Source organism: Haemaphysalis longicornis, unplaced genomic scaffold (genome assembly GCF_048455015.1).
Source record: "Haemaphysalis longicornis isolate Haplotype H1 unplaced genomic scaffold, Haemaphysalis longicornis Haplotype H1 scaffold_4, whole genome shotgun sequence".
In the NCBI taxonomy this organism is placed as follows: domain Eukaryota; kingdom Metazoa; phylum Arthropoda; class Arachnida; order Ixodida; family Ixodidae; genus Haemaphysalis; species Haemaphysalis longicornis.
The window spans coordinates 123,670,738-123,684,147 of NW_027526361.1; the positions used below are offsets into that span (position 1 = coordinate 123,670,738).

Consider the following 13,410-nt stretch of genomic DNA (forward strand, 5'->3'; position numbering starts at 1 on the left):
CTTTTAAACAGTTTTTAGCGGCGCTGGCGCTCAGTAAGCACGTGTCTGGAGTGTTTCTAGCGACATACATGGCATGGCAGTACTGTGTGGTACCTGTCGTGTGTGAGTCTGGTTGGGGACTTTACATTACAATACTGCTTTATCTATTGAGGTTTGCGAAGGCCTAGGCTGAAGCGGATTCCTTCAGTTCTCGGAGGGTCCGCGTTCTTCTTTTGTGCAACAATTTTCTGCGAGTAGGCTCTCGATGATGAAATCGGTGAAGACCATAGAGTACTTCTTGACCTATTCAATAAGATTTGCTTCTGCGTTCCCAGCAATTACTTTCTGGCCCGCGACTCCCATAACAGTTAATTTCAGGCTATGATTGGTTTCATAGAGCCCGTAAAGATATTGTCACCATTTGGGGTGGGCTCCAAAAGGGCGGATTTCCACCGACAACGCCAGAGAAACTGGGCTGGGCTTTGCTGCCCAGGTGTCGTCGGTAGCAACAAAGAAAGAGTCGGGTCCCTCAATAGTTAACGAACCAATCATTATAGCTTAGCAAGGCCAAATACAATGAAATGCCAATCATAGCTGAATCCCGGCACATATCACTCTTACGAGTGCTGTGGCAGCTTAAACAAATGATTTACGAAAAATAGAAAAATACAAATAAAACCGTTTACCTCTGTATAAATGACACGTAAATGTATTTTTACCATATGTTCAATAAAAAGAAAATGTAGGAGAATCAAAGTTCAAGAAAATCCAATACGGTTTGTGAATGAGGTTTCTTTCCTAAAGTAGTAGTTTGCTGTGACATTCCAACCTTTCTATGTCGAAATTCACTAACTCACCCAAACGATCACTACGCCTTTTAATATTTCTTTTTTTATTGTAGGTAGACCTGCTTGTGGCATACGGGCCTGTCGCCAATCTGAGCAACGCCGGATTTCCGTTTTCCGTGCTTTTGCCTATTGTCCCAGAGCTCTTAGTAAGTACATCAATCATTTATTGCTGAAACTTCCGATCGGTAATGAACACTCTCAACCGGTTTCCCTCAGTAGTGGGGCATAATTCGAGGTCGGCCGGCTCGTGAGGTTCCAAAATAATAAGGGAGGCCTCAACATCACCACGGGTGGTAAGGTTGAAGTGAGGCAAGATGCGGCCAATTGACGTAAGAGATTTTGACTTCAGGAACCACTTGAAGCTTGATGTTAGATATGATGTTGAAAAACGGTTCATGATGGGCAAGCTTAGTTTCCGGAGTCTAGCCCACTGCGGGTCACGAAAAAGAAATCTTTAAAGAAACGCCATCTAATTTAGATTATTGGAATTACATGCCCTGCGCAACTGCAGTATTTATTTGAGTTGAGCTGTTGATTAGTCGGCTCGCAGTTGCTCCTGTCATTCAATTTATTATCTCATTAGAGTGGCCTAACCTTTCTCTGTAGGCGTCTAGAAAGTCCCCAAGTTTGCGCCTCATTTGTCATTATAAGAACCACAGAGGACGTACACCATTCTCTTAAGTTACTCACATAGCATAGTGTTTCTAACAAAGAAGTTCTAGCCGAATACACAAAGTCAATATACATTTCTGAACTTATTCCGCTAGAAAATAAATTAGCTAGAACTAAACAGGAATTAAAACATTAACACAAAGATCGAGCACTTCGCTTTTAGAAACGCTGTTTCCCCCCATAACTTACTTATGCATGGATACAGGTTCCCGATTTTCCGGCCCATTACAAAACGTCGGAGTCATATAGAGCAGATACCGGATTCTTCAGTTAACTACAATACCTACAGTTCCATACAAATGCGTTCTTGCCGAATACACCGAGACAGAACCGATTAGCGGCCTAATTTCACATACAGAAAAAAAAATCTACATTACATGTAGGTATTTTCAGTTCTTTTTTAAGATCTAACGAACACCTTTCACCTTAAAGAACAAGCATTTCGCCTTTCAAAACCCATTCCAGACGTCTGTTCTCTTCCTGTAGCAACGCATGAATCTCAAACCTCTGATTCTTGCTCGCAGCTCATCTTAAAACACTGCATGCCTAAAAATATTTCGCATTCTAGTGCATACAGTCTACTCGGCCCCAAAGCACACCTTGCAGAATACTGTTCATAAGTGTTCGTCATCTTACACAGCTCATTCTAGATCCCTTTTCCCGTGGAGGCTACGTCAAAGTGCCTGAGGGCTTGCAGGGAGCTCTCACGGCAGTGTGCCCTATCATCAACGGCCAGGTGTGCTCTCTCGCAATCACACTGACCTTTTTCAGCAGTCCTTATCAACTGAACGAGGTAAGTGTCACGAGCCTCCGCATGATAGCCGTGTTTTACGATTAAATTAGATTACCTTATCGGTCAATCATGTTTGCAGCTTCAATTTAGCCTTTAGTCTGACAAAATAAATGTGCGTGTCCATAGTTTAGCTCACGATCATCAAGGGCCGCTATAACCTTACGGGTGATGCCGAATTTTGAGGCAAACCGACTGCGTCTTCTGAGGGGTTAACGAACACCCTTCGAACTGAGGCGAGAAAAAGCACGAGTCATTGTGCTATGTGAAGGAAGATGGCCGGCGAAGTGTTTTAGCCCACGACATAATGACCGCAAAGAATTTTGGTACAGATTTCCCGTGGGTGTACACGGGTAAACTAACTTTGTTTATCGATAGCTCGGTTTTCGCACCGCGAGCCTACAGTGAACGCGCACACAATTGCGCCCCAAGTGGAAACACAAAGCTTCTCGGCGCAATCGGCTCGCAAATCCAGTTTACGTGGATGCGTCCAGAACCTCCTTGTAGCACCTTTTGGTGCAATGTGCCCTAATCATTTGCCCTGTACTTCTTTCCCCACCCCTACCCTTGCAATGAATGAGCGACTATGTAGAAGCTTTCACCTCGCTACCCCACCAGGAACTGCCTTGGCATTGGCTGAACATCAGGGTCAGATTGACGCAGTGAACAAGTGGCAGTTATTGGGGGGTTTGAACTTGAGTAATTATTTAGGCTTCACTTAAAAGATTATTTAAAACAATAATAGGTACGCAGGGACCTGTTTGCCCACTATCATTAACGGTTCATTGAAGGAATCGTAAATGAAATCCCGTGAGGGAATTCATGTCTTTGAAATGTGCTTGGAGACCGGCGCTTGCGGAATTCCGTCTGGCGTCTTTGAAAGTCTACCTATCACATCTGCTACAGATGCGCGAAAACAAGCAGATTTTAAGAAAAATGCGGGTGTTGTGCAGCTCCGCCGCGGTCAGAAGCGTCACGTCATGCGGCCCATGGAAAAACCATTGCAGCATTAATGCGCAGCTCCAGTTCTAGCACAGTTCCAGTACTAGTTACAGTTCTAAGCCTTATATGCCTCATCGTTCAGTCACCTCAAACGTCCCTGGCCGATACCCAGTCGTTGACACCGATTCTATGAAAATATTCTGGACGCCTCCAGCGAGAAAAAAAACAGCACACCAAAGAATAGGCATAACAGCATGACTCAGTGATTATAGAAAGATGTCAACTTGCATTAAGAGGAATCAAATATAAGACAGTGAAAGTGGATGCCTCAGAATCAGAGTGAATTAAACTTGAATTAACCTTGAGGGTACTGCGGTGGCATAGAGGTGGAGCATCCACCTCGTGTGCAGAAGGACCGTGGGTCGAATCCCGGTGCCAGACAATTCCCATCGGATTTCTTTTTAAAAATCCGTGTGTTGAAGAAATTGCACAATTGGACTTGGGGTGCGGCCTGCCACGGCGGCCATTGCCGGTAACGCAGTCCCTCACCAGAGCAGGATGGGGCGCCCTGGTGTAGTAACGGCCACAACCTCCCATGAATACGCCAATTACCCCCGGCCCTGAGTATCCAGTGGCTGCAAAGCAACTGTCCACGGCGGCGGTCAGACATGTGACGCTGCAGACGGTGCTAACAATCCCTGGACCCGGACAGGCCGCCATTGGAATCTGAACCTGGCAAAGTTTAACACGATAACCTTATCTAGCCAAGCGAGTCTAGAGGTCTTGTTCGAAGAATTAAAGGGCATAAATGGGATGTTATAGGGCTGAATGAGGCTAGAAGGACAGGTGAAGCCCTTACGGTGCTGAAAAATGGACACGTCCTATGTTACCGTGGTCTGATGGACAGAAGAGAAGTGGGAGTGGGATTTTTAGGCAATAAAAACATAGCTGGCAACATAGAAGAATACTACAGCAATAACGAAAGAGCAGCAGGTCTGGTAATTAGGCTAAATAAGAAGTACAAACCCCAGGTGGTGCAGGGCTACGCGCCCACATACAGCCACGACGGCCTGGTAGTGGAAGGCTTCTATGACGATGTGAAATCGGCAATGGCTAAAGTGAAAACACAGTATACCGTAGTTATGGAAGGCTTCAATGCTAAAGTAGGCAAGAATCAGGCTGGAGACAAGGCAGTTGGGAACTATGGTCTGGGTTCTAGAAATAGCAGGGGGACTTACTAGTCGAGTTCGCAGAACGGAATAACCTACTTATTATGAATACCTTCCTCTGCAAACGGGAGACCCGAAGTGGGCGTAGAGGAGCCCGAATGGGGAGCACAAAAATGAAATAGACTTCATGTTATGCAATAACCCTTGTGTCGTGCAGGATGTGGAAGTGCTCGGAAGGGTAAGGTGTAGTGACTACAGTATGGTAAGATCTCGAATTGGGCTAGATTTGAGTTGGGACCGTAACAAGCTAGCACGAAAGAAACCGAATAATGAGCAAACAGTAAGACGTAAAGTAGAAGAATTCAGGATAGCGCTGCAGAACCGATATTCAGCTCTTAACGAGGAAGCCGAGCTTACGACACAGGAAGCCAGCGACAACTTTACACGCATTATCACAGAGTGTGCAGTATACGTCGGGGGAACGAAGGCTAGACAGGATACTGGTAAAGTTTCCCAGGAGACAAAAGATCTAATTAGAAAACGGCAAACCATGACAATCTCAACCCAAGCTGACAGAATAGAACTAGCGGAGCTTTCGAAGTTAATCAATAAGCGCCAGGCAGCGGACATACGGAAGTATAATATGGAGAGGATCGAATACGCTGTAAAGAACGGATGTAACCTGAAAGCAGTGAGGAGGCGTCTTGGCGTGGGGAAAAGTCAGATGTATTCACTTAAAGACAAGCAAGGCAATGGCATCACAAATAAGGATAAAATAGTCACAGTAGGCGAGGAGTTCTATAGGGATCGGCACAGTAGCCGGGACATTCAGGATAAGGTCGAACGAAAAAGTAGCTCAGAACAGATAGACATCCCACCAGTAACGACCGATGAGGAAGGCTTTAAAAGAAATGAAAGGGGGCAAAGCGCCTGGTGATGATCAGATAACGGCAGAGCTCTTGAAGGATGGCGGAGAAATTGTACTTGAGAAATTGGCAAACGTGTACACGCAATGCCTAATGACCGCAACTGTGCCGGAATCTTGAAAGAACACGAACATCATCCTAATCCATAAGAAAGGTACATGAAGGACGTGAGAAATTACAGGCCGATCAGCTTACAGTCAGTAGTCTACAAGGTACTTAACAAGGTAATCCCTAACAAAATTTACGCAACCTTAGATTTTACTCAACCTGAAGAACAAGCAGGGTTCCGTAAGGGCTGTTTAACAATGGATCATATTCACACGATATATCAGGTGATAGAGACGTGTGCTGAGCATACTGAACCACTATATATAGCCTTCATAGATTATGAGAAAGAATTTGACTCGGACGAAACCTCAGCAGTCATTCAGGCATTGTGGAACCAGCGTGTAGATGAGCATTATGTAAGAACACTAGAGGATATCTATCATAGGTCCACAGTTACCATCATCCTCCATAAGGAGAGCAGTAAAATACCTTTAAGGAAGGGCGTCAGGCAAGGAGACACAATCTCCCCAATGATATTCACAGCACGTTCACAAGAAGTATTCAGAACATTGGATTGGGAGGAGGTGGAAGTAAGGGTTAACAGAGAATACCGGAGTAACCTCAGATTGGCTGATGAGGTTGCCTTGTTAAGTAACTCGGGGGAGGAATTGCAAACCATGCTTACTGCACTATATAAACAGAGTAGAACTGTGGGCCTGAAAATTATTATGCAGAAACCTAAAGTAATGATCAATCACCTCGGGACAGCACAGCGGTTTGAGATAGATGGCGAGGCCTTGGAAGTAGTAAGTAGTATATCCACTTAGGCCAAGTTGTGACCTCGGATCCCAACCATGAGGCAGAGATAATTCGAAGGATAAGAATGGGGTGGAGTGCATTAGGCAGGCATTCTCAGATAATGAATGTGAATGGCAGCCTACCACTGTCTCTTAAGAAGAAAGTGTATGACAGCTGCATCTTACCTGTACTCACCTACGGGGCAGAAACTTGGAGGCTAACTAAGAGGGTTCAACGTAAATTGAGGACGACTCAGCGCGCAAGGGAACTGAAGATTATAGATGTAACATTAGGTGAGAAGAAGAGAGTAGAGTGGGTCAGGGAACAAACGCGTGTTAAGGACATATTAGTAGAAATTAAGAAGACGAAATGGACGTGGGCAGGGCATGTAATCGAAAGAAACATAACCGTTGGTCATAAAGGGTAACAGATTGGATACCTAGATAACGCAAGCGTTTCAGGGAGTGGCAGAAAGTTAGATGGGCAGATGAAATCAAGAAGTTTGCGGGGATAAATTGGTCGCAGTTTGCACAGGACAGGGGTAATTGGAGAATAATGAGAGAGGCCTTTGCCCTGCAGTGGGCGTAGATAGGCTGGTGATGATGATGATGATGAAACTTGAATAGTTATTTGATAAACGGAGGCACATTGCAAGACCAAGTGAATTACAGTACATCAAAGTAAACTGAACGCAATTAAAGTAAATTAATGTTGATGAAAAAGAACGAAAGGGAACGAAAGGGAACAAAATAGATGACTTGGTTGGTAACCGCGATTAAAAGTTGATCGAAATGGGACAAAATGATTCAGTATGAACGACGACGTGATTACAAAATCCGGAAGCCATGTTCTGCAATCGAGCTAAGCCCGCTAGGATACAAAGACATGACCCGAGCATAGAAATCCTGCTGCCGGACACCCCAACACCCAGAACTGAATGCATACAAATTCTAGGGCTTAAAATGCATGAGAAAAGAACCAACACGGTAACCATACATGCCATGCACAACATAGCTATTCAGATTGGCAGACTTTGACCCGAATAGCAAGTAAAAAAAAATTGCTTTAAGAAACACAATTTCCTCCGGTTAGTTCAAGCCGTTATCACTAGCAAAATGTTTTGCGTTACTCCTTAACCTTTACCTCAAGAAATCAGAAAAAGACAAAAAAGAACGCAAAGCCACGAAGACGGTTGTAAGCATTTCAATGGCTACCTGCACAGAATACGTGCTGGAGATGGGCATTCAGGACACGTTGGATAAACACATAGAAGCCCAGCGAATTGCCCAAGAGAAAAGGCTCGCTGGGACCCCAACTGGAATGGACATTATGGAGTCACTGCACATACCTTACGCGGACTATAATCGAACAAAAGCCACCATGGCAGACGACCAATGAACCAAAATCAGCGTGGCCCCGCTCCCTAGAAATATTCATCCGGAGTGCAAGACCATGGGCTCGCCCGTGCCAAGGCGGTCCACAAACAGTATAGCTGAAACCCAGCGGTACGCTACGTCGACACGGCAGACTACCATGGCCAACGTGCGGTAGTGGCCATGGTGAGAGATCAGCAGGGAAATGCAACATCATTCTGCTTAATCCCTACGTCCAACCGAAAAATGGGTGAAGGGGTTTCCGTAGCTCTTGGAATTACTGCCACGCAGGCCGCTACCATTTTCTCGGACTCCGAGACTGCTCTGTGCAACTATGCGCATGGCAGAATCTCCACCACAGCGGCCAAAATCCTCACACAGTTTCAAAGCACATCCGCCTGGTATGGATGACTGCTCACTCGTCTCTCTCGAAGAACGAGATGGCACATAAAGCAGCCCGGGGATTCACCAGCCACTCTTAACTTTAAATCTGAACATGCCATCTGTAACGGGTGGGGATGGACAGACTGGCAACTTGCCGAGAGATAACACATAACTATAGGCTAACGCGAATGAAACTTCCTGCTGCCAGACTAAGTTAAAGAAACGGCAAACAGTTTTTTGGCGCAGGTTGCAATCAAATACGTTCTCTCCCCCCGCCCTGTGTCACCGCAACTGTTCCGATAAGTAGACGGACAGTTGCAAGTGGCGCAACATTTCAGCAGCCCCACTACAACACATGGTCTGACAATTCCCCAATAAACCACAGGGCTTTGAACCAGACACACATGTAATTAGTAATGAGCAGTGGGAAGACGTCTTGCTCAGCTCTCTTCCCGAGATACAATCTCCTGTCATTCAAGTGCAAGAGGAAATTGCTACCTGCCACCCGTTTCTTACTCCCATCGGATGGGACGAAAACACCGGACATTCCCGTGCGGTGCATTCCTCTTTAAAAGGAAGGACAATAAAGTCTACTCTCTCTGTCTCTCTATGTCTCTCTCTGTGGATTCCGAAGGATGGCCAAGCAAAGAAAGTGGAGGAGGCACATATAAAAGGGATGGCTAACGGTAATATTTTGGGTGACCAGGGTAATTTGGTCAAATAATTACGCCAAATAGATGGCTGTAACCGTGGCTAATTAGGATAACGTACAAAAGTATGGATGACAAAGCGAATTTATCTGGACGTCAATCTGGACGGCTGACAGTAGAAAATTCCCCCCGGAAGGGCATAAAAGGCCTGTTGACGGTGCGTGTGGATGTGGAAAAAGGGTACGGGACACGAAGTAAACCAGCTGTCTATCTCTACTGCATGTCCACTCATGCTTTTCCGTTCGAGTCATCTTCGGTCCACTTCAAAGGCACTGTGATTTTTTTATCAATGAATCAATTTTATTTGACAACTGCAAATTCATACAGGTGCCAGGGGTCATACAAAAAGCCTGCGATAAGCGGCTTGACAAAGGTCCGCACACCCGTAATGGTAATACATTTCTGCACCATGTAGCAAAAAAGAAAGATAAATAAAATAAGTGATGGATCCTAAAGATAGAGAAAACAAAGATAAAACAGAACATAGAGAGAAAAAAACTAATAAAAGGAAAGCAATTGGCAACAAGAATTGTTTCATGCTGGTTATTATACAATGTTAGAACAAGAGAATGGGGCAATGCACTACTGGAGCATTGCAAAATTCTTTTAACACATTTTGTACATCGGGAAAGGTAAGGTTGTGCAGAACGCAATTGCGCTTATATCTGGCCATGTTGTCTCTTTTCTGCCCACAAGTGTATATCAGTACCCATCAAACCAACGGTTACTGCTCAAAAAACAAGCCATGCCATTTCCGCCTGCTGACCATCATAAAGCAGGTCAAGGCGAAGGAGAAAGGGGGAAGGGCCTTCTTGTCGGCTGGCTGTTTTTTTAGCGTTACTTGAACTATTTAGCCTTCATTCACTAGCCATGAGGGATGAGATGGGAAAAGTTGAAATGACCCCGAACTGCACTTACCCAGCCGGCAACATTCACAGTGTGCTCTAGATTAGAAGTTTAGAACCAATGGTGGTAACTCGCGACTGCTCCTTTTGCCACGATACCATTTAAAATTGCATTCTCGATTGAATCGTTTGTCAAATATTGGAGGAAACATAGAGCATTAGCAAACGTATTTTATTATTTCATTCGGTATACCCTCACTAACCCTTATTCAAGTTCTCAAGGTGACTTCTTTGCCTGACCACTTGTTCGCTTAATTCTGACACCGCACTCGTATACTGACATCAATTATGAAAACTCGACAATTTGCTCAGGAATATTTTGATAACCTAATATTGCAACCTGTTGATTATGCGTTACAGTCTTTCCGCCACAGCTATAAATAACAGAATTTGAGACAGTATACAGGGACGTTATGTGGATGTTGTGTGCCAAAAACGTTCATTGTCATTTACATGCACTCGGAGGGGCACAGTGCCAGAAATATGTACCCTATAATTCTGTACTACGCCAATCTTAGTATACTAGAATCAGAATTTCTAACCGATGAACCTCTCTTGCAGACACGAATACCGATGTACGTGGGCCACTTCCCCGTAGGCACATCATATCAAAGTATACGGCACTATTACCAGGTATGGGATCTGATTTTTTTCCCAGCTACTCTACTAGCTCAACCTCACATTGTGCCGGTCGGATCCATCCGGAGATGCGACAAAAATTTGAACAAATCTCCGCAGAAATTACCAAAAGCGATGAAGCATATGACTGCGCAAACACTGCGATGTACCTCTGATAGCGGTGTAAGCCCACGAGATGTCATACCCAGTGCCTCGTTAGAACACGTACGTGCTAATTATGCTGACAATGTTAAGTAGCCAGTAAATAAAATGCCCAAAAACTTTCTGGTTGTGGCAATAACGTTTTCGTATTCCCCAAAACGCTTTCCTTGATTTTATGTTTTTATTTAGTTCTTTTAACGCTATCCTTGGGTGTAGGCCTCGCTCATGAGCAGTGTGTTGAGCAGCGGGCATTTCACCAAGCTCTTCTTAACACCCTAGGTATCTTTGAAGAAGGCTTGTAACAAAACATTCGTCAATTGGACTTCAATTTTCACAAATGCCCGCAATTTTTATAACAGCTGCAAAAAACTTGACGAGGGTGGGGTTTTTCTGCAGATATATCGTGCCCGGAATTTCATAAGGTATGACCATGGAAGAATAGAAAACCGTCGGCGCTACGGACAGGTATGTGGCATTGCTCGCCCGCTTCAGCGCACACACTTACCTTTGAACAATCCGAAGCCCTTTACAAAGCTATCTACGAAGCCATTGGGCTCAGTTGAGGAAGGTTTTTTATCACTGCTGATACTTTTGTCAGTCTCACGCCATCAAGCCTGTCAATCAAAGAAATATCGCGCATAAATGCGAATTATTTCAAACCTCAGATCACTGAGGGGAACACAGAAATCGAGTTATTTTCCGGCAACAGTAAGGAGAATCTGAAAATATATCGCAGAATTGGCTGCTATTTTATCACTTTTTTGGGAAACACGCAAGATATGCTGCATTTGGGGTATTCCCTAGGATTAATTTGTATGCTTCCTTTAGAGGAATGCAAAAGAATGAATAAGCTTTAATCAACGAAACAAAAAAACACAACTCCAATCATTATAGCGCACTACAAAATTAACACGAGCGTACCCTTGTTTTCATGGCTTGTATTAGCTTACTGAAGTAGCAAAGGCGTTGAGGCGTTACTCTAGTAGACATAACGCCACGGTTTCACGCAGAAACTTTTATCTTCATTAAAAATCCTCCTACTGACTTTGTTGCCCAAATCCTTTCCAGTTTTTCGTAATTCTGTGGCTCGATTACTACATAAAGGTTGGAGAAAAACTTCGCATGTGTCGTAATTTCCCTTTTCATTAATTAGGTACACCTGTTAGAGTGTCTTTTTGATTCAGCAATAATCGGTGTATAAGTTGATAATTACCCCAAATATCCTAGTCTTGTGCAACCTACCACGTTAGGCTCCAGTGTCTAAAAGAGGGTGCATTTGATTTCTTTTTTTTTTGCATTCTTATGCACGCAAAGGACACACCGCCACCATATCCTGTCGAGAAGCTCAACGTGCCGGTGGCCGTATTCTCGTCCGATGGCGACACGGTAGCCGACAAACGTGACGTGGAGCTCTTGGTTGCCAGACTGGGGGACAATGTCGTCTTCCGTAGTGTGGTTCCGGAGAAGACACTGCGCCACTTTGATTTCGCCGTGGGCTACAGAGCAAACGAGATCCTTCACAACATCGCCATCGGCCTTGTCAGAGACCACGCCACCCAGAGCACCTAGAACAGCCAGATTGCAGACGTCCTTATTAAAATACATATGCACTATGTACTGTGTGACTTGGTAATCTCATTAATAAACTGCAGTTTGGATCAGAAATTTCTACTGGGCTTTGCTTATTCTGCATTTGTTAAAATCTCACCATGCTTATATTAAGTAGGAACAAGAATATGTCGCTAAGTTACCTCATTTGATCTCCTCCTCTAATTTAGTGGTTTGAGTAAGACGGTACATGCGAAATATAACAGGTCTGTACATACCAAAACAGCCCCAAATACGGAAAATACTTGGAAGAAACAAAATTGGAGATTCCGAAAGCTGGTTCTTCCGAAGTGAATCCAGGAGGCCTTTTCTTCTGCGAAGAACATTTATACATTGACAAAATTACGATGACAGGTTCCTGGCAAGCTGTGTGAGTCCTTCTGTCTATGATATAATTTTGATCGATATTTTCTGGGGGGGATTCCAGCTGACTTCAAGTCACATCTCGTCTTGTGCTTGCACAATTATTCAGAAATCAGCTTTAAAGCGGCTACAGAAGACTGCATGCACTTGCCGAGGGGTGTTATAACCCTCGGCCGCAGTTTTGGCACCACGAAAACAAGGACTACGCAGTTAGAATGAAAACACGTTCCGACCAAACCGGCAAGGTGTCGGCCTCCTTAGCCGTGCGAGCTATGCAATAACCGAGGCTTTCGTAAGTGGTAACTCCCCATCTTACAAGCAAGGGATAATAATACCACATTAATATTGCCTCTACGTTTCCACTGAGAATAATGTGGGAGTAGTAGAAAAAAGCTAATAGGGTCACTCGTCGGGGCTCCGTCCTGCTCGAAAAAAAATACATACATAAGTCAGAAGGCATACAGAAGAGAACAACGTACCAGGAATTTGAATCCGCCAAGCTAAATCTGCGTCAAAAGCCCTTTACACGGGAAAATATGTTTTATACCGCTACTGTATAACCGTACCCTGATGATAAGAGACAGTCAACATTGTGGCAAAACATCAGTTGTTTTCTATATGGGAATACAGAAATGAAAACTAAAAACGTACGCAGGACTTAGTGAGCATGAGCAATACAAAGGCGCCGACCACTTTTTTTGCCCAACCTATTCATAAATTAGAAGACACATATGAAGCTCTGGTGATGAAGAAAATGAAATAATGAACGTGACTGCTTACAATAATTTACGTGCCACCCAACTATCATATTCCTTTAACCCCTAACGCCTTTTGCTAGGAGTTTTCTCGCTGTATAAATTCAACCGATCAATCATTTTTGGTGCTCAACCCAATGAATGCTAAAGCTCACAATAAAAGATACTGTATGTGGATATTACCTCACTGAATGTAGAAGCGTGTCACGTTACCATGATGGTAGTATCCGTTGCATCTGAGAAGAAATCGGATATGCAACACATACCACCTTGTATCTTTTTTTCTGGTATCGGAGTAGATACACGGTGGAGAGTCGCCTCTCGCGGATAACCGCGAACAAAAGAGAACCTTTCTTGGCT

General features: G+C 44.3%; 1 protein-coding gene across 2 annotated transcripts in view; it reads left to right on the plus strand.

Annotated features, from left to right (window-relative positions):
- Positions 1-13,161, plus strand: part of LOC144179365 (lysosomal acid lipase/cholesteryl ester hydrolase-like) — a 45,379-nt gene extending 32,218 nt beyond the window's left edge. The window contains exons 5-9 of one of the 2 annotated variants that reach the window (XM_077707693.1): positions 881-973; positions 2,140-2,292; positions 10,106-10,177; positions 10,721-10,789; positions 11,639-13,155. In XM_077707693.1, coding sequence (XP_077563819.1) covers positions 881-973; positions 2,140-2,292; positions 10,106-10,177; positions 10,721-10,789; positions 11,639-11,893 — 642 coding nt within the window. In that variant the 3' untranslated portion in view covers positions 11,894-13,155. Of the gene's footprint in view, positions 1-880; positions 974-2,139; positions 2,293-10,105; positions 10,178-10,720; positions 10,790-11,638 lie in introns of both variants that reach the window. The other variant, XM_077707694.1, reaches the window with a different exon arrangement.
- Positions 13,162-13,410: the final 249 nt, after the last annotated feature.